This window comes from Hyla sarda, chromosome 4 (genome assembly GCF_029499605.1).
Source record: "Hyla sarda isolate aHylSar1 chromosome 4, aHylSar1.hap1, whole genome shotgun sequence".
In the NCBI taxonomy this organism is placed as follows: Eukaryota; Metazoa; Chordata; class Amphibia; order Anura; family Hylidae; genus Hyla; species Hyla sarda.
In genome coordinates, this window is record NC_079192.1 from 407,297,448 (window position 1) to 407,325,126 (window position 27,679).

Below are 27,679 nucleotides of genomic sequence, written 5' to 3' on the forward strand. Positions count from 1 at the left end.
ACTCCAGAGCTGTACTCACTATTCTGCTGGTGAGATTACTGTGTACATACATTACATTACTTATCCTGTACTGATCCTGAGTTATATCTTGTATTATACTCCAGAGCTGTACTCACTATTCTGCTGGTGAGGTCACTGTGTACATACATTACATTACTTATCCTGTACTGATCCTGAGTTATATCCTGTATTATACTCCAGAGCTGTACTCACTATTCTGCTGGTGAGGTCACTGTGTACATACATTACATTACTTATCCTGTACTGATCCTGAGTTATATCCTGTAATATACTCCAGAGCTGTACTCACTATTCTGCTGGTGAGGTCACTGTGTACATACATTACATTACTTATCCTGTACTGATCCTGAGTTATATCCTGTATTATACTCCAGAGCTGTACTCACTATTCTGCTGGTGGAGTCACTGTGTATATGCATTACATTACTTATCCTGTACTGATCCTGAGTTATATCCTGTAATATACTCCAGAGCTGTACTCACTATTCTGCTGGTGGGGTCACTGTGTACATACATTACATTACTTATCCTGTACTGATCCTGAGTTGTATCCTGTATTATACTCCAGAGCTGTACTCACTATTCTAATGGTGGGGTCACTGTGTACATACATTACATTACTTATCCTGTACTGATCCTGAGTTATATCCTGTATTATACTCTAGAGCTGTACTCACTATTCTGCTGGTGAGGTCACTGTGTACATACATTACATTACTTATCCTCTACTGATCCTGAGTTATATCCTGTATTATACTCCAGAGCTGTACTCACTATTCTGCTGGTGGGGTCACTGTGTATATACATTACATTACTTATCCTGTACTGATCCTGAGTTATATCCTGTATTATACTCCAGAGCTGTACTCACTATTCTGCTGGTGGGGTCACTGTGTACATACATTACATTACTTATCCTGTACTGATCCTGAGTTATATCCTGTATTATACTCTAGAGCTGTACTCACTATTCTGCTGGTGAGGTCACTGTGTACATACATTACATTACTTATCCTCTACTGATCCTGAGTTATATCCTGTATTATACTCCAGAGCTGTACTCACTATTCTGCTGGTGGGGTCACTGTGTATATACATTACATTACTTATCCTGTACTGATCCTGAGTTATATCCTGTATTATACTCCAGAGCTGTACTCACTATTCTGCTGGTGAGATTACTGTGTACATACATTACATTACTTATCCTGTACTGATCCTGAGTTATATCCTGTATTATACTCCAGAGCTGTACTCACTATTCTGCTGGTGAGATTACTGTGTACATACATTACATTACTTATCCTGTACTGATCCTGAGTTATATCTTGTATTATACTCCAGAGCTGTACTCACTATTCTGCTGGTGAGGTCACTGTGTACATACATTACATTACTTATCCTGTACTGATCCTGAGTTATATCCTGTATTATACTCCAGAGCTGTACTCACTATTCTGCTGGTGAGGTCACTGTGTACATACATTACATTACTTATCCTGTACTGATCCTGAGTTATATCCTGTAATATACTCCAGAGCTGTACTCACTATTCTGCTGGTGAGGTCACTGTGTACATACATTACATTACTTATCCTGTACTGATCCTGAGTTATATCCTGTATTATACTCCAGAGCTGTACTCACTATTCTGCTGGTGGAGTCACTGTGTATATGCATTACATTACTTATCCTGTACTGATCCTGAGTTATATCCTGTAATATACTCCAGAGCTGTACTCACTATTCTGCTGGTGGGGTCACTGTGTACATACATTACATTACTTATCCTGTACTGATCCTGAGTTGTATCCTGTATTATACTCCAGAGCTGTACTCACTATTCTAATGGTGGGGTCACTGTGTACATACATTACATTACTTATCCTGTACTGATCCTGAGTTATATCCTGTATTATACTCTAGAGCTGTACTCACTATTCTGCTGGTGAGGTCACTGTGTACATACATTACATTACTTATCCTCTACTGATCCTGAGTTATATCCTGTATTATACTCCAGAGCTGTACTCACTATTCTGCTGGTGGGGTCACTGTGTATATACATTACATTACTTATCCTGTACTGATCCTGAGTTATATCCTGTATTATACTCCAGAGCTGTACTCACTATTCTGCTGGTGGGGTCACTGTGTACATACATTACATTACTTATCCTGTACTGATCCTGAGTTATATCCTGTATTATACTCTAGAGCTGTACTCACTATTCTGCTGGTGAGGTCACTGTGTACATACATTACATTACTTATCCTCTACTGATCCTGAGTTATATCCTGTATTATACTCCAGAGCTGTACTCACTATTCTGCTGGTGGGGTCACTGTGTATATACATTACATTACTTATCCTGTACTGATCCTGAGTTATATCCTGTATTATACTCCAGAGCTGTACTCACTATTCTGCTGGTGGGGTCACTGTGTATATACATTACATTACTTATCCTGTACTGATCCTGAGTTATATCCTGTATTATACTCCAGAGCTGTACTCACTATTCTGCTGGTGAGGTCACTGTGTACATACATTACATTACTTATCCTGTACTGATCCTGAGTTATATCCTGTATTATACTCCAGAGCTGTACTCACTATTCTGCTGGTGAGGTCACTGTGTACATACATTACATTACTTATCCTGTACTGATCCTGAGTTATATCCTGTATTATACTCTAGAGCTGTACTCACTATTCTGCTGGTGAGGTCACTGTGTACATACATTACATTACTTATCCTCTACTGATCCTGAGTTATATCCTGTATTATACTCCAGAGCTGTACTCACTATTCTGCTGGTGGGGTCACTGTGTATATACATTACATTACTTATCCTGTACTGATCCTGAGTTATATCCTGTATTATACTCCAGAGCTGTACTCACTATTCTGCTGGTGGGGTCACTGTGTACATACATTACATTACTTATCCTGTACTGATCCTGAGTTATATCCTGTATTATACTCTAGAGCTGTACTCACTATTCTGCTGGTGAGGTCACTGTGTACATACATTACATTACTTATCCTCTACTGATCCTGAGTTATATCCTGTATTATACTCCAGAGCTGTACTCACTATTCTGCTGGTGGGGTCACTGTGTATATACATTACATTACTTATCCTGTACTGATCCTGAGTTATATCCTGTATTATACTCCAGAGCTGTACTCACTATTCTGCTGGTGGGGTCACTGTGTATATACATTACATTACTTATCCTGTACTGATCCTGAGTTATATCCTGTATTATACTCCAGAGCTGTACTCACTATTCTGCTGGTGAGGTCACTGTGTACATACATTACATTACTTATCCTGTACTGATCCTGAGTTATATCCTGTATTATACTCCAGAGCTGTACTCATTGTTCTGCTTATACAGCATACATAAAAGGCCCTTGTAATGAAGAACCATCTCACCTATCCTATTAAAAAATCTGTTGACCCCGCTCTGTTCTCCTCCTGGTAGCGTCTCCAGATATTCCTGTGCTCGAACCTCGAAGAGACCTGTAGGTACAAACGAACATCAGGGTCAGGGTCCGGCGAGAGCTTCTTCCGCTCACACCCCAAGACTTTCCAGCCGGGAATGTTCACAGCTGTGTGCGGGGGCTTCAGAGCAGAACTCCCAGCAGTCGGGCTTTAAAACATAAACAGGGTGTAGAAAGTGGACATCACACGGACCATCCGCTGCCGTCTATAAATCTATGGAGAAGATCGTCGTCCTGTAGGGAAACCCTCTTAAAGGGACAGTGCAGGACTGCACAGATAATCTATACCAGTGTTTCCCAACCAGTGTGCCTCCAGCTGTTGCAAAACTACAACTCCCAGCATGCCCGGACAGCCTTTGGCTGTCCGGGCATGCTGGGAGTTGTAGATTTGCAACAGCTGGAGGCACACTGGTTGGGAAACACTGATCTATACAATGGGTTATGGTGCATATAATTTGTCCAAATCAACACTATTGGAGAATTGGCAGGAAAATAATTTCTTAAAGGGGAACTCTATGGGCCTAATGGATGGACTGGGCTCAGTGTGAGGGGGCATACATAGGGATTCCCTTTTTGGCCTTCTTGCTCTGTCTTCACTGTTCCTTTAAAAAGGCGTTATCCAGGAATAAAATAAAAAACAGAGCTAATTTCTTTCAAAAACAGCACCATCCCTGTCCTCAGGTTGTGTGTGGTATTACAACTTGTCTCTATTTCCTTCCATGGAAATGAGCTGCAATATCACACACACCCTGAGGACATGGGGTGGCGCTGTTTTGTGAAAAAAAAAAAAAAAAGCTCTGTTTTTATATTCCTGACAGCCCCTTTAATATACAAGCAAGGAACTGCCCCCCCCCCCACATTTATTAACCCCTCTTCTGACCTTTGTTTCCCTGTTTCCGCATCTCTCGTTCCTGGGTGAAGCCTCCAAACATCTGAGTCTCCATGAACACCTCCAGGAAGCGGCGGACGCTCTTGGAGGAGACAGACTTGCGGAAGGCGTCGCGGAGGAGAGTCCTCTCGTCCTGCTCCCCAGGAACCATGAACAGGGAGTAGTGGCCGACGATCTCCACAAAGAAGCGGACGAAGGACTCCGACACGATGTCATTCAGGGAGCTGGAGTCTGAGGGACACGGAGGGGGCAACGTTATCATGGGCAAATGTGGCGAGTGCTTTAGTTTGGACAACCAACCCTGCCCGGCTCTATTATGGTGTTTACCTTGTTGCCCGTTAGTGGAGCCCTGGTCGATATCCACTGCCAGATCGTTGCGTTGCTCCAAGATCTGCTCCAGGGCCGCCTGCAGTTTGCGGGGAAGGATTGAGTCCTCGTCTTCCATCTAAGATCACAAAAGAGACAAAGTAGATCAGCCAAAGTCTTCAATCAGTGCTGGGGACTTCAGTGGAGTGCGGCCATACAGGGTCATCCTATCCCGGGAATATGAAGATCCCTGGGGAAAACATATAGACAAAGCCTTTCTGTATGTTTTCCCCAGGGATCTTTCCCCTTATTTCCCTGTGTTTGTTTAAAGTAGGGAAATGGACAGTAATACTGCTATAATATTGCTTAAAGGGTCACTCTCATTAAAACTAATTTTTGCTATTGAACTCCTTATGGTAAATAAAAAATATTTCTAATATACTTTGTTTAAAAAAATGAAGTTTTCTAAGTTTTATTTGTGCTTAAAAAAAGCTCAAGAGCACATTTTCCCCCATCTCATACACAGACTTAGGACCGAAGTCCAAACACAGGAAGTGCAGCCTGGAGTGCTGAGGGGGGTGTGTCCAGCCTCATCCAATCATAGCTCCTCTCACACTTAACTGCCATATGCTGTTGGTTGGACACACCCACCTCAGCACTCCAGGCTGCACTTCCTGTGTTTGGGCTTCGGTACAAAGTCTGTGTATGAGATGGGGGAAAATGTGCTCTTGAGCTTTTTTAAGCACAAATAAAAAACATTTTTTTTTTAAACAAAGTATATTAGAAATATTTTTTATTTACCATAAGGAGTGAAATAGCATAAATTAGTTTTAATGAGAGTGACCATTTAAAGTAGTGAAATGGACAGTAATACTACTATAATACTGCTTAAGGGTACGTTCACACGTACGCAGATTTAATGCTCAGGATTTGATGCGCAGGATTTTCTGCTGCAGATTTCAATGTAAACTAAATGACTAAGCACAGCTTCTAATCTGCAGTTAAAAATCCTGCACATCAAATCTGCGCAGGATCCTGTACGTGTCAATGTACCCTAAAGGGGTATTCCAGCCATAGACATCCTATCACCTATCCAAAGGACCCCCCGCGATCTCTGTGCAGCACCTGCATTCTATGACGTGCTGCTCCAGTCTCGGAAACCTCTGTTTCCCCTGGACTGAAGACGTGACGCCACGCCCCCTCGTGATGTCACTCCACGCCCCCTCCATTCGTGTCTATGGGAGGGGGGCGAGACGTTGCGTCTCCAGTCCCAGAAACACAGAGGTTTCCGAGACTGGAGCAGCGGCCCGTTATAGAATGCGGGTGCTGCACGGAGATCGAGGGGGGTCCCAGTGGCGGGCCCCCGCGATAAGATATCTTATCCCCTATCCTTTAGAGAGGGAATAAGATGTCTGTGGCCGGAATACCCCTTTAACAACAGTGCCATATAGTGCCTAAAAATACTACTATTCTTTGCTCATACAATAGTCACAAAATGCCCAAATAATACTGATATACAAATTCCATATAATGATTAGATAATACCAATATCAAGTGTCTATACAAATGATGCCATTCATTGCAAATAATACCATTATCCTGTACCCATGTAATGCTGCCATACATATTGCCTAAATAATACCATTATCCTGTACCCATGTAATGCTGCCATACATATTGCCTAAATAATACCACTATCCTGTGTCCATGTAATGCTGCCATACATATTTCCTAAATAATACCATTATCCTGTGTCCATGTAATTCTGCCATACATATTGCCTAAATAATACCACTATCCTGTGTCCATGTAATGCTGCCATTCATTGCCTAAACAATACCACTATCCTGTGTCCATGTAATGCTGCCATACATATTTCCTAAATAATACCACTATCCTGTGTCCATGTAATGCTGCCATACATATTGCCTAAATAATACCACTATCCTGTGTCCATGTAATGCTGCCATTCATTGCCTAAATAATACCACTATCCTGTGTCCATGTAATGCTGCCATTCATTGCCTAAATAATACCACTATCCTGTGTCCATGTAATGCTGCCATACATATTTCCTAAATAATACCACTATCCTGTGTCCATGTAATGCTGCCATTCATTGCCTAAATAATACCACTATCCTGTGTCCATGTAATGCTGCCATTCATTGCCTAAATAATACCACTATCCTGTGTCCATGTAATGCTGCCATTCATTGCCTAAATAATACCACTATCCTGTGTCCATGTAATGCTGCCATACATGTTGCCTAAATAATATCACTATGCTGTATACATATATTTCCATACAATGACTAAATCATACTTCTATCCTGTGTCTTTATAGTTCCTAAATAATACCACTATCCTATATACATATAATGCTGCCATACAATGCACAAATAATACCACTATCCCATGTCCATATAATACTGCCATACATTAACTAAATATTACCACTATTTTGTGTCTCTATAATACTGCCATACAATGCCTAAAATATACAACTATTCTTTGTTTATGTAATACCAATATTATCCTGTATCTACAAAATATCAAAATAATACCACTATCCCGTGGGCATATAATACGGCCATGTCATTTCTAATACCACTATCTCTTATCCAATGGGGGAATTTACCATTCCTTGCACCAGCAGAGTGGCAAAATTGAGCAAAATATTTGCCCAACTCCCGGTTTTCTGCTAAACTTTTTTGCCAAAACTGGGAGTTCATACAACTTATTTTCGGTGCAAAACAGACACTAAAAATTTTGCCACCCTGCATTGGAAAGACAACCCCTCCCCCCCTCCAATGCTTCTGTACAATGCATATACAATGCCATACAGTGAACTCCTAACACCACAACTACACTGCTATATATAGCGTCCATAAAATACAGCTGTACAGTGCCTAAAAAAAACCCCACTACTCTCCTATGTACATATGACACTGCCAAAGCATAACCCCATCATGTGTCCATATCATTTCTAAATACCATTATCCTATATTAGACTATATAGTGTCCATATAATACGGCTATACATGGCCTAAATAACACTACTCTCCTAGGTAGATATATACTGCCAAAGAATACCCCTATCATATGTCCATATAATACGGTCATATGCTTTCTAAATAATACCACTAATGCTTCCATATAAAGCATATACTGTGAACTCACCAATACAGTGCTATATCATGTCCATATAATACCGCCATACAGTGCCGAAATAACACTATTATCCTTGGTACAGTTAACACTGCCAAAGAATACTCCTATCCTGTGTCTAAAAAATATGGCCATATCATTTCTAAATAATACCACTATCCCTAGTAGATTGGATGCTTTCATATGAAGTATATACCGTGAACTTATTAATACAGTGCTGTATAGTGTCCATATAATACTGCTATACAGTGCCTAAATAATACCATGGCAGGCAGCTCATGGTGGGGGTTCTTTATTAGTATAGGTCCTAGTGTTGAATGGGAAATGGGAGCAGCTGAGTGTTCGGACCCTCCACCTATCGGGGTGCCCCTTTAGGTCTATGGGTTTATCATAGGCCAGAGCCTCCCATGTAGATGAAAGCTACACACAGCCCTTTTGGCCTCCTCCCGGCTTCACTCACCTGTCTCAGGATGCGATTATTACCGAGGTCGACCAGGAGAACCTGCAATGGAAGAACAAAACAAAAAAAGTCATTTCCTATTTCCTGGGGTCTTTCCAGTCGGGGGCCCCTGCGGGCGCCCTGGGCTCTCGTCCATCTATGCTGAGTGCACATCCTGGATTGTGGTTTGAGGTTTCCCCTAGTACTGACCAGAAATTACATAGAACCTTATAATCCTGGAGCCTGTTCAGAAAACGCCCAGCCCCGCTACCTACTGACACGCAACGCCGCAACGGCCAGCACTCCGTACTATAGGGGGTTAATGCAGGGAGGAGATTCCCCGAGAAGAACCGAAACTGTGCAGTGATAGGGTTAAAGATTACAAAAAAAAACAGCGTCACCCCTGTGATCAGTTTGTGTGCGGTATTACAAACTGGTTCCATTCCCGTTAATGTAACAAAGCTGCAGTACCGCACACAACCTGAGGACAGGGGGGGCGCTGTTATTTTTTTTTTTTTTTGTTGAAGAATTCAACCCAGGATAAGCCCCTTAAAACGAAGCCATATAAAATACTGTATAGTTAAAAAAAAAATCTGGTTTGATGCAACTAAAAACTTTCTAATGCTTTGTGATCAATATCTCTGCTTGCTGTCAGTGGGCAGTAACATCCCCTGTATGCACCCAAGCTGCTCTTGCTGTAATTTTATCTACATGACCCAAGTCAGTGTTTTCCCAACCAGGGTGCCTCCAGCTGTTGCAAAACTTAAACTCCCAAAATGCCTGGACAGCTTTGTGGTCAATATCTCTGCTTGCTATCAGTGGGCGGCAACATTCTCGTTTAGCTCCACAAGCTGGACCCTGTATAGACTGAAGCTGCGTTTGCTGTAATTTTATCTGCATGAGCCAAGTCAGTGTTTTCCCAACCAGGGTGCCTCCAGCTGTTGCACAACTACAACTCCCAAAATGCCTGAACAGCTTTGTGGTCAATATCTCTGCTTGCTGTCAGTGGGCAGCAACATTCGCGTTTAGCTCCACAAGCTGGACCCTGTATAGACTGAAGCTGTGTTTGCTTTAATTTTATATGCATGAGCTAAGTCCGTGTTTTCCCAACCAGGGTGCCTCCAGCTGTTGCAAAACTACAACTCCCAGCATGCCCAGACAGCCGAAGGCTGTCTGGGCATGCTGGGAGTTGTAGTTTTGCAACAGCTGGACGCATCCTGGTTGGGAAAACACTGATCTAAATGCATCAGTAGAACAAATCTTCTCTCCTGCCCTGACAGTTTTGTTACAATGTATCAGCGCAGGTAAAATGTATCCAAGAGGATTGTCTAGATTGGAATCAATTCTCGAGACGAGTGTTCCTCCAAAGGCTCTCAGGGCATGCTGGGAGTTATAGTTTTGCAACAGCAGGAGGCACCCTAGTTGGGAAAACACTGATCTAAGTGCACCAGCAAAACAAATCTTTCCTCCTGCCCTGACAGTTTTGTTTCAGTGTGTCAGCGCAGGTAAAATGTAACAAAGTTTGGAATCTAATCTCAAGACGAATGTTCCTCCGATCAATAACAGCAAGCAGAGTTGTTAAAAATGGTGTTAAGATAAGGAACTGCAACGCAAAGTTTACTGAAAAGTTACAGAATGTCTACAGTATCGTCTGGATTTTGCTAAATTGTTCACAGCCCTCCTGCATGCTCCACCTTTCCCCATGGGTATGTTTGGGGTACGGCAGATCATCCTATAAAGCTACACCCCAGAACTGTGTAAAAGTTGGCAGCAAAACCGCTTCTTTCTTCTCCGGCCGGAAGCCATTTGTTAATTGCTGCGATTACTTCTCTACTGCCTGCTGAACGCTTGCCACGCTTACCCCGCCTGCCAGATACAATGTCCTTCTATGATCAGAGGGGGCTTTGTTTTTTTAGGTGGAGAGGATACCTGCGCTCATGAGGTTCTGCTAGAACACTTTTTCTGTTGTGAGACTACAACTCCCAGCATACCATGACATCGGTTTACAGGGCATTCTGGGAAAGGCAGGTTCATGAGAGGTTGAAGAACACTGTGTTAGAAGATTTCCAAAAAAAAAAAAAAAAGATAAGGTCGAACTCACCTCCTCCACCGGCAGGTCATTGAGACGAGGGAGCGAGCTGGACAGGAGCCCGATGAGGAACGGGGTGGGGGAGCAGACAATGTCGATCATTGATGGGGGGAGCACAGGAATGTAGGTGTGTTGCCAGGCAAATGGGTAAATTAAAGCCACCATGGCATGGCAACATTTGGACAAGGTGCTGAAAGAGAAAAAAAAATAAAAATAGTATAATTGAGTAATTGTAGAATTTAATATTATAATTGTTAGTTCAGATTTTACATTTGTTCCCACGGTCAGGTTTACAGTGGTCTCCAACGTTACTGACTCTATAACCTCCATCAGGTTTACCGTGGTCTCTTATGTTACTGACCCTATAATCTCCATCAGGTTTACAGTGGTCTCCAACGTTACTGACTCTATAATCTCCATCAGGTTTACAGTGGTCTCCAACGTTACTGACTCTATAATCTCCATCAGGTTTACAGTGGTCTCCAACGTTACCGACTCTATAATCTCCATCAGGTTTACAGTGGTCTCCAACGTTACTGACCCTATAATCTCCATCAGGTTTACAGTGGTCTCCTACGTTACTGACCCTATAATCTCCATCAGGTTTACAGTGGTCTCCTATGTTACTGTCTCTATAATCTCCATCAGGTTTACAGTGGTCTCCTATGTTACTGACTCTATAATCTTCATCAGGTTTACAGTGGTATCCAACGTTACTGACTCTATAATCTCCATCAGGTTTACAGTGGTCTCCAACGTTACTGACTCTATAATCTCCATCAGGTTTACAGTGGTCTCCAACGTTACTGACTCTATAATCTCCATCAGGTTTACAGTGGTCTCCAACGTTACTGACTCTATAATCTCCATCAGGTTTACAGTGGTCTCCTATGTTACTGACTCTATAATCTCCATCAGGTTTACAGTGGTCTCCAACGTTACTGACTCTATAATCTCCATCAGGTTTACGGTGATCTCCTATGTTACTGTCTCTATAATCTCCATCAGGTTTACAGTGGTCTATGTTACTGTCTCTATAATCTCCATCAGGTTTACAGTGGTCTCCTATGTTACTGACTCTATAATCTCCATCAGGTTTACAGTGGTCTCCTATGTTACTGACTCTATAATCTCCATCAGGTTTACAGTGGTCTCCAACGTTACTGACTCTATAATCTCCATCAGGTTTACAGTGGTCTCCTATGTTACTAACCCTATAATCTCCATCAGGTTTACAGTGGTCTCCAACGTTACTGACCCTATAATCTCCATCAGGTTTACAGTGGTCTCCAACGTTACTGACCCTATAATCTCCATCAGGTTTACAGTGGTCTCCAACGTTACTGACCCTATAATCTCCATCAGGTTTACAGTGGTATCCAACGTTACTGTCTCTATAATCTCCATCAGGTTTACCGTGATCTCTTATGTTACTGACCCTATAATCTCCATCAGGTTTACAGTGGTCTCCTATGTTACTGACCCTATAATCTCCATCAGGTTTACAGTGGTCTCCTATGTTACTGACTCTATAATCTCCATCAGGTTTACAGTGGTCTCCTATGTTACTGTCTCTATAATCTCCATCAGGTTTACAGTGGTCTCCTATGTTACTGACTCTATAATCTCCATCAGGTTTACAGTGGTCTCCTATGTTACTGTCTCTATAATCTCCATCAGGTTTACAGTGGTCTCCAACGTTACTGACTCTATAATCTCCATCAGGTTTACAGTGGTCTCCAACGTTACTGACTCTATAATCTCCATCAGGTTTACAGTGGTCTCCTATGTTACTGACTCTATAATCTCCATCAGGTTTACAGTGGTCTCCAACGTTACTGACTCTATAATCTCCATCAGGTTTACAGTGGTCTCCTACGTTACTGACTCTATAATCTCCATCAGGTTTACAGTGGTCTCCAACGTTACTGACTCTATAATCTCCATCAGGTTTACAGTGGTCTCCTATGTTACTGACTCTATAATCTCCATCAGGTTTACAGTGATCTCCTACGTTACTGACTCTATAATCTCCATCAGGTTTACAGTGGTCTCCTACGTTACTGTCTCTATAATCTCCATCAGGTTTACAGTGGTCTCTTATGTTACTGTCTCTATAATCTCCATCAGGTTTACAGTGGTCTCCTATGTTACTGACTCTATAATCTCCATCAGGTTTACAGTGGTCTCCTATGTTACTGACCCTATAATCTCCATCAGGTTTACAGTGGTCTCCTATGTTACTGTCTCTATAATCTCCATCAGGTTTACAGTGGTCTCCTATGTTACTGACTCTATAATCTCCATCAGGTTTACAGTGGTCTCCTATGTTACTGTCTCTATAATCTCCATCAGGTTTACAGTGGTCTCCTATGTTACTGACTCTATAATCTCCATCAGGTTTACAGTGGTCTCCTATGTTACTGACTCTATAATCTCCATCAAGTTTACAGTGGTCTCCTACATTACTGTCTCTATAATCTCCATCAAGTTTACAGTGGTCTCCTACATTTCTGACTCTATAATCTCCATCAAGTTTACAGTGGTCTCCTACATTTCTGACTCTATAATCTCCATCAAGTTTACAGTGGTCTCCTACGTTACTGTCTCTATAATCTCCATCAAGTTTACAGTGGTCTCCTACATTTCTGACTCTATAATCTCCATCAAGTTTACAGTGGTCTCCTATGTTACTGACTCTATAATCTCCATCAGGTTTACAGTGGTCTCCTACATTACTGACTCTATAATCTCCATCAGGTTTACAGTGGTCTCCTACATTACTGATTCTATAATCTCCATCAGGTTTACAGTAGTCTCCTACGATACTGACTCTATAATCTCCATCAGGTTTACAGTGGTCTCCTACATTACTGACTCTATAATCTCCATCAGGTTTACAGTAGTCTCCTATGATACTGACTCTATAATCTCCATCAGGTTTACAGTGGTCTCCTATGATACTGACCCTATAATCTCCATCAGGTTTACAGTGGTCTCCAACATTACTGTCTCTATAATCTCCATCAGGTTTACAGTGGTCTCCTATGTTACTGACCCTATAATCTCCATCAGGTTTACAGTGGTCTCCAACGTTACTGACTCTATAATCTCCATCAGGTTTACAGTGGTCTCCTATGTTACTGACTCTATAATCTCCATCAGGTTTACAGTGGTCTCTTATGTTACTGACCCTATAATCTCCATCAGGTTTACAGTGGTCTCCTATGTTACTGACTATAATCTCCATCAGGTTTACAGTGGTCTCCTATGTTACTGACCCTATAATCTCCATCAGGTTTACAGTGGTCTCCTACATTACTGTCTCTATAATCTCCATCAGGTTTACAGTGGTCTCCTATGTTACTGACTCTATAATCTCCATCAGGTTTACAGTGGTCTCCTATGTTACTGACTCTATAATCTCCATCAGGTTTACAGTGGTCTCCTATGTTACTGACTCTATAATCTCCATCAGGTTTACAGTGGTCTCCAACGTTACTGACTCTATAATCTCCATCAGGTTTACAGTGGTCTCCTACGTTACTGACTCTATAATCTCCATCAGGTTTACAGTGGTCTCCAATGTTACTGACTCTATAATCTCCATCAGGTTTACAGTGGTCTCCTATGTTACTAACTCTATAATCTCCATCAGGTTTACAGTGGTCTCCAACGTTACTGACTCTATAATCTCCATCAGGTTTACAGTGGTCTCCTACGTTACTGACTCTATAATCTCCATCAGGTTTACAGTGGTCTCCAACGTTACTGACTCTATAATCTCCATCAGGTTTACAGTGGTCTCCTATGTTACTGACTCTATAATCTCCATCAGGTTTACAGTGGTCTCTTATGTTACTGACTCTATAACCTCCATCAGGTTTACAGTGGTCTCCTATGTTACTGACTCTATAATCTCCATCAGGTTTACAGGCTTAAATTTTAGGCTTAAAGGGGTACTCCGCTGCTCAGCGTTTGGAGCCGGTGTCGGGAGCTCGTGACCTTATAGTCCTGCCCCATCATGATGTCACGCCCCGCCCGCTCAATGCAAGTCTATGGAAGGGGGCGTGTCACGCCCCCTTCCATAGACGTGCATTGAGGGGGTGGGGCGTGACATCATGATGGGGCGGAGCTATGACATCACGAGCTCCCAGCACCACCTCCAGCGTTTGGAACAGTTCCAAACGCTGAGCTGCGGAGTACTCCTTTAAGCCTAAAATTTAAGGCTGATAAAAGTGCAGGGGTTGTCACCTCTCTAGTTGGGTGACCATATTAATCTCCGTCTTGCTTTACCATAGACATATATGACTGAGAAACGACAGAATACACAGATTTTATGTTGTCTGTACATTGGGGAATAATATGCGATGACGTTACAGAAGTGCCTATTTATATATTTACCAAGGGTTTACATTTTATTATAACTTCATGGGCCGAGATGATCAAACTGACACTATAGGTCTCTCTGAGCCAAAAAAAAAAAAAAAACCCATAAATAGAATGCCAGGACTGTGGTAAAGACCCACACTGTGAAGACTATAGCATACTTTCCATATTGTGTAAGAATACCAATCCCCTTATAGAAGCGACTGCTTATACGTTCATCACAGTTCATCAAACTTGGGGGGTTTGTATTGAATTTGCTCCAATAACCACGTCCAAAGTCCTTAGCGGAGTCCTACATCTGCTATCTGAGGCATCACTAGTCACTCCGAGCAGAGACATTCCTGGACCGGTGCCCAGAATCCCACTGCATATACAACGCTCCATAATTATACGCTGGGTGACATCAGCACTAAACGCTTGTCATGTTTACAACGGTCTCCGTGACAACACAACAGGAAAAGAGCACAAAAATGCTTCACGCTTAACCCTTAAATATCTGGAAATTGAATGGGGACAAAATAAGTAAGCCCAAAAAAATATGAAAAAATTTAAAGTAAAAGTTAAAGGGGTAATCCAGGAAAAAACTTTTTTTTTTATTTTTTATATCAACTGGCTCCAGAAAGTTAAACAGATTTGTAAATTACTTCTATAAAATTTTTTTAATCCTTTCAATAATTATCAGCTGCTGAAGTTGAGTTGTTGTTTTCTGTCTGGCAACAGTGTTCTCTGCTGACATCTCTGCTTGTCTCGGGAACTGCACAGAGTAGAAGAGGTTTGCTAAGGGGATTTGCTTCGAAACTGGGCAGTTCACGAGACACGTGTCATCAGAGAGCACTTAGACAGAAAAGAACAGCTCAACTTCAGAAGCTCATAAGTACTGAAAGGATTAAGATTTTTTTTAATAGAAGTCATTTTCAAATCTTTCTGGAGTCAGTTGATATATAAAAAGAAAGTTTTTTCCTGGATAACCCCTTTAAATAGTAAAAAAATAAAAAAAGAGTAATAAACAATAAATTAATAAGTTAAAAAGTAAAAAAAATACAAAAAAAATACAAAAAAAATAAAAACAAAAAAAAGAGTTAAGAAAAAAAAGCGAAAAAAATTCTCTGAGGAAGTTTCAGCAGATATGAAGATATAATACATTGTTCGGTGAAGGTCGGGGGTCGCATGTATCGCTGCGCTGCTTCTATTCTGAGTCAGATTTGTCACAATCGGCAAACTTTGGAAAATCCAATTGAGGATCAGCGGCTATGTCACCTGGACACCCAGAGGCTCCTCCCCTTTCCTCTTTCAACTCTCCCTGGCAGTCAATGACAGCTATATCACCCAATCTGAGATATTCTTAATAGACTGTATTGATTGAATATGATTTCTGTAACAAATTCCTCAAGATCGTCAAGATCTCTGCTTGCAGTCAATGAATAGAAACCACTTTTGATATTAGATCTGTCCATGTTTATGTGATGGACACATGTGATGTCCCAGTAGGGGATACAGTCCCATACAGTACTTAGGCCCTGTCAGGTTGAGTCCCTCTGTGTCCTAGGGGCTCTGCTGCAGCGTCTCCTCCATAGTGTTATATGTATTCTGTATAAAGGGCCTTTGAGGACCTTTGAGTTAGTCACATGATAATGTTGTCACATGTTCAAGTCACATGTTTTGTTACCCAGAGAGCACCAGCTAACCAGGTGACCAGCAGCTTGACCTATGGGCTCCTTGCTCAGCCCCCCTTAATAAGGAAGGGAGGAGCTGCAATCTGCCATTTTTGCCCTCTTAGATCCTGAGGTCAAGTCCAGTCCAGACGTCTCAGATCCAGTGTCCAGCACATCTGGAGGCCTCAAGCCTAAACTACAGCCACATGTCAGTAAGTCAAGTCATCTCTGTCTGCTGTCACTACCTACAGTCAAGTCAAGTCTATTATAGTCAGCGTGGCTGTCCTAAAGTAAGTCAAAGTCAATGCAAGTCCCAGCAAGCTGCGAGGTCCCCTGTGTTACTGGCCACCTCTCTGGGATCCTGGCCTAGCTGTAAAGACTGGACCATCTGTCTACCTCAGTAAACTACCATTAACCCTAACCTGGCCTTGGACTATTTTATTATTTATTTGCCCTGCCTAACTAGGACTAGCGGTGCTACCTTCGGGTGGTTACTTAAGAAAACCACACCCTGGCGTCACGAACATTTAGGGGTTAATACCATCTGCCCCTGGGCTCCAACATCTTCCCTATACACCTCACATTGCACCCCCCTGGCACACCACACACACACAAGTGATGGATTCGGCGCAGAAGGACTGGGAACAGAATGGGCACCGACTCTACAACCTGCAGACCTCCAGATGTTGCAAAACTACAACACCCAGCATGCCCGGACAGCCAACGGCTGTCCGGGCATGCTGGGAGTTGTAGTTTTGCAACATCTGGATGTCCATAGGCTGAAGACCACTGGTATTGGAGGTTATACTCACGTGTCCCCGCCGCTCCGGACCGTCACCGCTCGTCACCACTGCGCTGGATGTCGCCTTCCATCGCTGTCGCCGCTTCCCCGGCATCCTCGCTCTCCGTCGCCGCCATCACGTCGCTACGCACGCCGCTCCTATTGGATGACGGGACGGAGTGCGCAGCGACGCGATGACGATGATGGAGAGCGCCGGCGATGCAGGGGATCCCGAAGAGGATGTGCCGGAGCCCCGAGGACAGGTGAGTGATCATCAGCGGACCACACGGGGCACCGTAAACTGCTATCCGGTGGCAGCTGAAGCAGTCTGCGCTGCCGGATAGCCGTTTATGCGATGGCCCCGACATACAAAAGCATCGTATGTTGATGCTGCCTATGAGAGGCCATCGTATGTTGATGCTGCCTATGAGAGGCCATCGTATGTTGATGCTGCCTATGAGAGGCCATCGTATGTTGAAATGATCGTAAGTCGGGGGGGGGTCATTGTACATACACAGAGTGTGTGCTGACCCACCGCTCCATGCAGAGAAGAGCTGGGGCCCCGTTCTGGAGATCACATGGGGTCCCAGCAGACCCATATTGCCCTATCCTGTGGGTTTCTATGGGAGTTTTACAACAACCAAGACCATGAGGGCCCCTCCACCTATAGGAAACAATGGTTCTAGTAGGGAGTTACCTGAGGGTGTCCGCCATGAAAATGACTCTTCTTTCTAAGAGGAGGGAGGCGAAGACCTGTATGAGGTGCCGTACGCTGAGAGTGGAGAAGAGGGCCTCAAAATCCACATGTTCAAGCCTAGAGTCCAGGGGTCGACACAGTTCAATTACCTAGGAAGAAGGTAACACATGGTTAGAGGTGGGAGGAGATCATCCCCCATCGTACATTTGCCTCCTCCACTGTCTGTATGTCGGGTAACATCAGATTATGTTATTTATTTCTCAATACAATGGGGTATAGAAGAGAAGGGGTAGTTAACGAAGTGTATAAAATGATAAAACCAGAAACGGCGCCACTCTTGTTCATAGGCTGTGTCCGGTATTGCAGTCCATGTTCACATACCATAAAATCTGTTTTTTTTTAGCTAAAGTATTTTATTTTTTTCTGCTTCACATCAGTTTTGGCTGTCCGGGCATGCTGGGAGTTGTAGTTTTGCAACAGCTGGAGACACACTGTTTGGAAAACACTGCCATACACAGTCTGACACGGTTCATTAGTATAAACACATATTGATAAAGGAGGGGGGAATGATAACACCCAGTCGTCCATTTATTCATACATTTCCAGGAGGAATAACAGAGGGACGGCACAAATCATTGTTCCTTTTTTTTTTTTTAAATAATTAATAAATAAATAATTATTTTAGAAATGCATGTATTTACTAAAACAGACATAGAAGAGTGGACAGATTCGGTTTAGGTTTATGGTTATCTTTATACTCCCGCCCCCCCAAACAGCCTATACAACTCCTCCTGGAACCTTTATTTCATACCTCTGTTCCCGATCCTGGCAGGAAATTCTTCACAGAGATCTTCCGTCCTAGAGCTGGGAACGGGGCGTCTATGATGGCTCTCATGAACGGCTGCACCAGGGCAGGAGAGATGCCTCTTCTCTTCTCCACCTCGTCCAGGATCTGAAGGGATATGGGAGGATATCATGATATTTTTTACATCAACTGGTGCCAGAAAGTTAAACAGATTTGTAAATGACTTCTATTTAAAAATCTTAATCCTTCCAGTACTTTTTAGGGGCTGTATACTACAGAGGAAATGCTTTACTTTTTAGATTTCTCTGATGTCATGACCACAGTGCTCTCTGCTGACCTCTGCTGTCCATTTTATGAACTGTTCAGAGCAGGAGAAAATCCCCATAGCAAACATATGCTGCTCTGGACAGTTCCTAAAATGGACAACAGAGGTCAGCAGAGAGCACTGGGGTCAGGACATCAGAGAAATCTAAAAAGAAAAGTATTTCCTTTGTAGTATATAGCCCCTAAAAAGTACTGGAAGGATTAAGATTTTTTAATAGAAGTAATTTACAAATCTGTTTAACTTTCTGGCAACAGTTGATTAAAAAAAAAAAAAAAAAAAAGTTTTCCACGGGAGTACCCCTTTAACCATCTGATTATTGGACAGTAAAATTGGACGAAATCGGATAGAAAAAATCGTATACAATGGTATGTAAAAAATTCTTTGCTATCAGATTTAAAATCATATCCAAAAATCGTACAGATGAAAAATGCCATCCGATTTTCAATAAAAATCTGATCCTGTTTTTAAAATTAATATGTATGCTAATGGCAATAAAGTTTTATATATTTGAAGTGTATTTGTTTTGAAGTCTACTGCGCATGCATACAAAGAAAAAATAGTGTGCGATGAATCTGATAGAATCGCACAGTCACACGATTCCATGCGATTTACCTAGACATCAATAATAAAAAAAATCGGACACGATTTCGATCCGATTTTGAATTTGGAGGAAAAATCATGGTCAACCACGATTTTTCCTCCGATCTTAAATTGTGCAAAATCGGATGCTGATCAAAACTGATGCATTTGTTGTCTATCATTAATGAATGGAAGTCAATGGATACGACTTGGCGTGCAGATTTGTACGATTTCAAAGTTAAAAATCGTGAGAAGATGTAGGATGGTAAAATCGTGATGTGAATGCACAGAAAAAGTTCTAGGAAATATTTGACAAATGTTCCAAACAACAAACAAAAAACAGCGCCACTTGTGTACAGGTTGTTTTTGGTATTACAGCTAAGCCTCATTTAAAGGGGTACTCCTCTGGAAAATATTTTTATTTAAATCAACTGGTGCCAGAATGTTAAACAGATTTGTAAATTAAAATGTTTTAATCCTTCCAGTACTTATCAGCTGCTGTATGTTGCACAGGAAGTTTTCTTTTTGAATTTCCTTCCTGTCTGACCACAGTGCTCTCTGCTGACACCTCTGTCCATTTTAAGAACTGTCCAGAGTAGGAGTGTCAGGATCCGGACTGGTATGCGGAGAGGACACTGGTGGTGGATCCTCTGTGTCAGTGAGGTGATGACGTGGGCCGCACCAGGGGAACGGAGTCTAAGAGGTTACTGGTTTTCACCAGAGCCTGCCGCAAAGCTGGATGGACTTGCAGCGGCAGGTAACCCCCAGGTCGTTCCACCCGATAGCGACTCAACCTCACTGACAGCTGAGACAGGCGCGGTACACAAGGACTAGACGGAGGCGAGGTCAGACGTAGCAGAAGGTCAGGGCAGGCAGCGAGGTTCATAGTCAGGGGCAACAGCAAATGGTCTGGGTACAAAGGCTTGGGAACACACTAAACGCTTTCACAGGGCACAAGGCAACAAGATCCGGCAAGGACAGGAAGGGGAAGTGGGTTTATATATGTTTGGGAGTGATTACCACTGATTGGGCCAGGCACCAATTAGTGGTGCACTGGCCCTTTAAATTTCAGAGAGCCGGCACGCGAGTGCCCTAGAGAGCGAGGCCGTGCGCCGGGACATGACAGCAGGGGAACGGGACAGGTGATATGATTGGGATGCAACCCGCAGGCGGGCGCCTCCCTCTACGCGGATCGCATCCCTGCCGGCGATAACAGTGCAGCGCTCCCAGTCAGCGGGTCTGACCGGGGCACTACACACAGAAGAACGCCGCGAGCGCTCCGGGGAGGAGCAGGGACCCGGAGCGCTCGGCGTAACAAGGAGCAAATCCCCATAGCAAACCTATGCTGCTCTGGACAGTTCCTAAAATGGACAGAGGTGTCAGCAGAGAGCACTGTGCTCAGACAAAGTAAATTTAACAAGGAAAGAACTTCCTGTGCAACATATAGCAGCTGATAAGTACTGGAAGGATTAAGATTTTTAAATAGAAGTAATTTACAAATCTGTTTAACTTTCTGGCACCAGTTGAAAAAATATTAAAAAAAATATATATATATAAAAAAAAAAATTTCCAGAAGAACAGAGCTGCAATACCAGACACAACCTATGGACAGGGGTAGCGCTGTTTTTGTAAGAAGTCAGGTATATTTTCCCATTGCACTGATCATTACCTTGGAGAACAAATTAAAGCATCCCAGCCGGCTCACAATGCAGTACACTTCAGGGAGATGCTTTCCTTTACCACTAGGCTGTACAGAAAAAAAAAAAATAATACAATTAATAATAATAATACAATATATATATCTCAATAGATATACGTCTCTGCAGAATGTAATATTACACTATATAGTGAGATATTTCAATACTTCTGTATGAATTCCATTCCATATGCTGCAGTGATAGGTCTTGGATGTGTTAAAAAAACAAAAAATAAAACAAACAAAGTTAACCCCTTAAGGACTGAGCCCTTTTTCACCTTAAGGACCCGGCCATTTTTTGCAAATCTGACCACTGTCACTTTAAACATTAATAACTCTGGAATGCTTTTAGTTATCATTCTGATTCCGAGACTGTTTTTCGTGACATATTCTACTTTAACGTAGTGGTAAAAATTTTTGGTAACTTGCATCCTTTCTTGGTGAAAAATCCCAAAATTTGATGAAAAATGTGAAAATTTTGCATTTTTCTAACTTTGAATCTCTCTGCTTGTAAGGAAAATGGATATTCCCAAAAAAATTTTTTTTATTCACATATACAATATGTCTACTTTATGTTTGCATCATAAAATTGATGAGTTTTTACTTTTGGAAGACACCAGAGGGCTTCAAAGTTCTGCAGCAATTTTCCAATTTTTCACAAAATTTTGAAACTCGCTTTTTTTCAGGGACCAGTTCAGGTTTGAAGTGGATTTGAAGGGTCTTCATATTAGAAATACCCCATAAAAGACCCCATTATAAAAACTACACCCCCCAAAGTATTCAAAATGACATTCAGTAAGTGTATTAACCCTTTACGGGTTTCACAGGAATAGCAGCAAAGTGAAGGAGAAAATTCACAATCTTCATTTTTTACACTCGCATGTTCTTGTAGACCCAATTTTTGAATTTTTGCAAAGGGTAAAAAGGAGAAAATGTTTACTTGTATTTGAAACCCAATTTCTCTCGAGTAAGCACATACCTCATATGTCTATGTTAATTGTTCGGTGGGCGCAGTAGAGGGCTCAGAAGGGAAGGAGCGACAAATGGTTTTTGGGGGGCATGTCACCTTTAGGAAGCCCCTATGGTGCCAGAACAGCAAAAACCTCCACATGGCATACCATTTTGGAAACTAGACCCCTCGGGGAACGTAACAAGGGGTAATGTGAACCTTAATACCCCACAGGTGATTCACGACTTTTGCATATGTAAAAAAAAAAAAAAAAATTTTTTACCTAAAATGCTTGGTTTCCCTAACGTTTTACATTTTTAAAAAGGGTAATAGCAGAAAATACCCCCCAAAATTTGAAGCCCAATTTCTCCCGATTCAGAAAACACCCCATATGGGGGTGAAAAGTGCTCTGCTGGCGCACTACAGGTCTCAGAAGAGAAGGAGTCACATTTGGCTTTTTTGAAGGAAATTTTGCTCTGGGGGCATGCCGCATTTAGGAAGCCCCTATGGTGCCAGGACAGCAAAAAAAAAATCACATGGCATACCATTTTGGAAACTAGACCCCTCAGGGAATGTAACAAGGGGTAAAGTGAACCTTAATACCCTACAGGTGTTTCACGACTTTTGCATATGTAAAAAAAAATAAAAAAATGTACCTAAAATGCTTGGTTTCCCAAAAAATTTACATTTATACAAAGGGTTAAAGCAGAAAATACCCCCCAAAATTTTAAGCCCAATTTCTCCCGATTCAGAAAACACCCCATATGGGGGTGAAAAGTGCTCTGCTGGCGCACTACAGGTCTCAGAAGAGAAGGAGTCACATTTGGCTTTTTGAAAGCAAATTTTGCTCTGGGGGCATGCCGCATTTAGGAAGCCCCTATGGTGCCAGGACAGCAAAAAACCCCACATGGCATACCATTTTGGAAACTAGAGCCCTCGGGGAACGTAACAAGGGGTTAAGTGAACCTTAATACCCCACAGGCGTTTCACGACTATTGCATATGTAAAAAAATTTTACCTAAAATGCTTCTTTTCCCAAAAACTTTACATTTTAAAAAAGGGTAAAAGCAGAAAATACCCCCCAAAATTTGAAGCCCAATTTCTCCCGAGTACGGCGATACCCCATATGTGACCCTTAACTGTTGCCTTGAAATACGACAGGGCTCCAAAGTGAGAGCGCCATGCGCATTTGAGGCCTAAATTAGGGATTGCATAGGGGTGGACATAGGGGAATTCTACGCCAGTGATTCCCAAACAGGGTGCCTCCAGCTGTTGCAAAACTCCCAGCATGCCTGGACAGTCAACGGCTGTCCGACAATACTGGGAGTTGTTGTTTTGCAACAGCTGGAGGCTCCGTTTTGGAAACCGTGGCGTACCAGACGTTTTTCATTTTTATTGGGGAGGGGAGGGGGGCTGTATAGGGGTATGTGTATATGTAGTATTTTTTTACTTTTTATTTTATTTTTTGTGGTAGTGTAGTGTAGTGTTTTTAGGGTACAGTCGCACGGGCGGGGGGTTCACAGTAGTTTCTCGCTGGCAGTTTGAGCTGTTGCGGAAAATTTGCTGCAACTCAAACTTGCAGCCCGATACTTACTGTAAGCCTCCGCCCATGTGAGTGTACCCTGTACATTCACATTGGGGGGGACATCCAGCTGTTGCAAAACTACAACTCCCAGCATGCGCTGACAGACTGTACATGCTGAGAGTTTTAGTTTTGCAACAGCTGTAGGCACACTGGTTATGTATCACGGCATTTGTGACCTTACTCAGTGTTTCAAAACCAGTGTGCCTCCAGCTGTTGCAAAACTACAACTCCCAGCATGTACGGTGCATGGTGTAAGGTGACTGCTGGGAGTTGTAGTTTGCAACAGCTGGAGGCACACCGGTCGTGAAACACTGAGTTAGGTAAAAAAACAACTCTGAGTTTCACAACCAGTGTGCCTTCAGCTGTTGCAAAACTACAACTCAGCAGTCACCGACAGCCAACGGGCATACTGGGAGTTGTAGTTATGCAACCAGCAGATGCACCACTACAACTCCCAGCATGCACTTTAGCTGTTTGTGCAAGCTGGGAGTTGTAGTTATACAACAGCTGAAGGTACACTTTTCCATAGAAAAAATGTGCCTCCAGCTGTTGCAAAACCATAAGTCCCAGCATGCCCATAAGGGAATGCTGGGAGTTGTGGTGGTCTGCCTCCTGCTGTTGCATAACTACAGCTCCCAGCATGCCCTTTTTGCATGCTGGGAGCTGTTGCTAAGCAACAGCAGGAGGCTGTAACTCACCTCCTGCTGCTGCTTCATCACAGGACTGTCCCTCGCCGCCGCCGTCGCTCCTGGGGCCCCGATCCCAACATTGACGCCGGGAATCGGGGTCCCCAGCACCCGGGGTCGTCTTCCCGCACCCGCTCACGCCCTCCGGAAGAGGGGCGGAGCGGGTGCGGGAGTGACGCCCGCAGCAGGCGCCCTGATTGGTCGGCCGGTAATCCGGCCGACGAATCAGGGCGATCGTGAGGTGGCACCAGTGCCACCTCACCCCTGCAGGCTCTGGCTGTTCGGGGCCGTCAGAGACGGCCCCGAACAGCCAGTAATTCCGGGTCACCGGGTCACTGGAGACCCGATTGACCCGGAATCGCTGCAGATCGCTGGACTGAATTGTCCAGCGATCTGCGGCGATCGCCGACATGGGGGGGCATAATGACCCCCCTGGGCGATATGCCGGGATGCCTGCTGAACGATTTCAGCAGGCATCCGGCTCCGGTCCCCAACCGGCTAGCGGTGGGGACCGGAATTCCCACGGGCGTATGGATACGCCCTGCGTCCTTAAGGACTCGGGATGCAGGGCGTATCCATACGCCTTGCGTCCTTAAGAGGTTAAAGAGGTACTCTGCCGAAAAACAAAGGTGTCTGATCGCAGGGGTCCCGGACGTCTGGAACATGGAAGCTTGGAGTTTCCGCGTTCGTAACGTGATGCCACGCCCCCTCCATTCATGTATATGGGAGAGGGTGTGACAGCTAGTATGTAGCCATCACGCCTCCTCCCAAAGACATGAATGGAGGGGGCGCGTTGGCTCTAGTCGACAGTCATTTGGCACGGAGCAGAATTTCGCTCCGTGCACGGATGACTGGGGTGCCGCGGCGAAAATCGCGGGGGTCACAATCGGACACCTTATTCCCTATCCTATGGATAGGGGACAAGATGTTTTTCGTCAGATTACCCCTTTAAGCAAATGTGAATTGTATAGGGTGTAGTGCATGTGGCAGCCAGTAGATGTCACTGTTACTGTGAAACGTCTCAAAAGTTGCAGTAGAAGTGTGTACATAAAAAAAAAAAAAAAAAAAAAATTATATATATATTTTTTTTTATTTCCCAACAAGCTGTAGCAAAACTACAACTCCCAGCATTCCCGAACAGCCTTTGGCTGTCCGGGCATGCTGGGAGTTGTAATTTTGGAACAGCTGGGGGCAAACATTGGATTAGACTGTTCTAACCTCTCAGAAGTTCAGGTCAGGGTACAGGAAAGATCTCTTTTCCACTTCCTAATATATTTTATGTCTTAAATCGTCACAATTGTCAAAATCCCGGTTTGCTGTCAGTGAATGGAAGTATCCAGAGTCCTGGCCTTGTCCAACTAACACAAATACACAGCCTGTTCGTAAAAAGCTCAAGGCTACAAGGCTACACTTTGTGAAATTATTTTTTTTTCCGTATTCTGAAAAAAAGAAATAAAAGAGCTTTTTTCCAGCTTACAGATGACAATACGCTCGCTAAATAAACTACTTCAGCACAGTTTACAATGTGTGACATGGTCAGGACAGCTTCCATTCACTGACAGCAAGCTGGGATCTTAAAGGGGTACTCCGGTGAAAACCTTTTTTCTTTTAAATCAACTGGTGGCAGAAAGTTAAACATATTTGTAAATTACTTCTATTAAAAAATCTTAATCGTTCCAGTACTTATTAGCTGCTGAATGCTACAGAGGAAATTCCTTTCTTTTTGGAACACTGATGACATCACGAGCACAGTGCTCTCTGCTGACATCTCTGTCCATTTTAGCAACCATGCATAGCAGATGTATGCTAAGGGCAGCATGGTGGCTCAGTGGTTAGCACTGCTGCCTTGCAGTGCACGGGACTTGGGTTCACAGACCCCTAAGGACAACAATAAATAAAGTGTTATTATTATAATAATGTCAGCAGAGAGAACTGTGCTCGTGATGTCATCAGAGAGCATTCCAAAAAGAAATGAATTTCCTCTGTAGTATTCAGCAGCTAATAAGTACAGGAAGGATTAAGATTTTTTTAATAGAAGTAATTTACAAATATGTTTAACTTTCTGCCACCAGTTGATTTAAAAGAAAAAAGGTTTTCACCGGAGTACCCCTTTAAAACTAATTAGTTGCCGGAAAAAAAAAAAATAATCGTAAGATTACAGTACATGAACCCCCCCCCCACCCCACCCCTTCTCTTGCAACATAATGGTGATTGTTTTTGTCCTACTCTTATGTACATAACGCCATGTTCCCACACTGTAAAAAAAAAAAAAAAAATTAAATAAAATTTTTGCCATTTATTGAGGCCCAATTTTACGGCATGTGAACATGGCCTTATATCAGGGAGCCCTTTTTCAAAATAGTCAACGACATAAGAAAACTGCCAGTCAATTACCAGGAGTCGCCTACAGTAGCCGAAACGCCGACTTCCATCCTCGCCGGTCAGCACAAAGGAGAAAGTCTCACTGCAAGGAAGAGAAATCGGTCAGTAAATATTTTGTCATCCCACGTATCAAAGGGTTACTCCGCTAAAAATGGAGCCTTGCTGCGAAAACTGGATACCATGGTAACAAACCCTCAATATTGGATCTGTACAAGTTTTAGCCTCTGGGTGTAAACCAGAACCATTTCCATTCACTGACAGCAAGAAAAGATCTTACCAACAACGAAGAATCAATACACAAAGTATATGTGAAAGTTGTGGAAACCCCCCCCCCCCCCCACCTTGTACTAATAATATTATGGTACTATGGACGCGATCCCCCACCCCACAGGTTACCTTTCGAACTGACTGACGGGGGCCCAGTCCTTGGCGTCCGGGAAGCAGAACTGGGGAATGGCTTTAAACTGGTCGCCGGCTTCTCTCATGAACTTGAAGGATCTTTCCAGCTGAAACATAAAAGGAAAAAACAGTCAGAGCTGGAGCCGTCCAGTCGCCATGTCAGCGCCCATCTCTATAAACAAACCAAAGCCCGCTGCTCTGTTATTAACACCGCACAAACCGCTGCTCCTATTGCCGGTGTAGTGCCACCAAATATGGCACTACACTGGCTCGAGAGGTGGTGGAAATGGCGAATTACCTACGAGGAGAAATCGTTTCTGGTTAT

General features: G+C 43.1%; 1 protein-coding gene across 5 annotated transcripts in view; it reads right to left on the minus strand.

Annotated features, from left to right (window-relative positions):
• The window catches only part of DENND2A (DENN domain containing 2A), a 150,402-nt gene that overhangs the window by 6,199 nt on the left and 116,524 nt on the right, over nucleotides 1-27,679 (minus strand). For all 5 annotated transcript variants that reach the window (XM_056517576.1, XM_056517575.1, XM_056517580.1 and 2 more), the window contains exons 10-19: nucleotides 27,352-27,461; nucleotides 26,968-27,037; nucleotides 21,327-21,404; nucleotides 18,760-18,900; nucleotides 17,949-18,097; nucleotides 10,442-10,619; nucleotides 8,362-8,403; nucleotides 4,753-4,870; nucleotides 4,417-4,656; nucleotides 3,469-3,555 (exon numbers count right to left, since the gene is read on the minus strand). In XM_056517576.1, coding sequence (XP_056373551.1) covers nucleotides 3,469-3,555; nucleotides 4,417-4,656; nucleotides 4,753-4,870; nucleotides 8,362-8,403; nucleotides 10,442-10,619; nucleotides 17,949-18,097; nucleotides 18,760-18,900; nucleotides 21,327-21,404; nucleotides 26,968-27,037; nucleotides 27,352-27,461 — 1,213 coding nt within the window. The remainder of the gene's footprint in view (nucleotides 1-3,468; nucleotides 3,556-4,416; nucleotides 4,657-4,752; nucleotides 4,871-8,361; nucleotides 8,404-10,441; nucleotides 10,620-17,948; nucleotides 18,098-18,759; nucleotides 18,901-21,326; nucleotides 21,405-26,967; nucleotides 27,038-27,351; nucleotides 27,462-27,679) is intronic.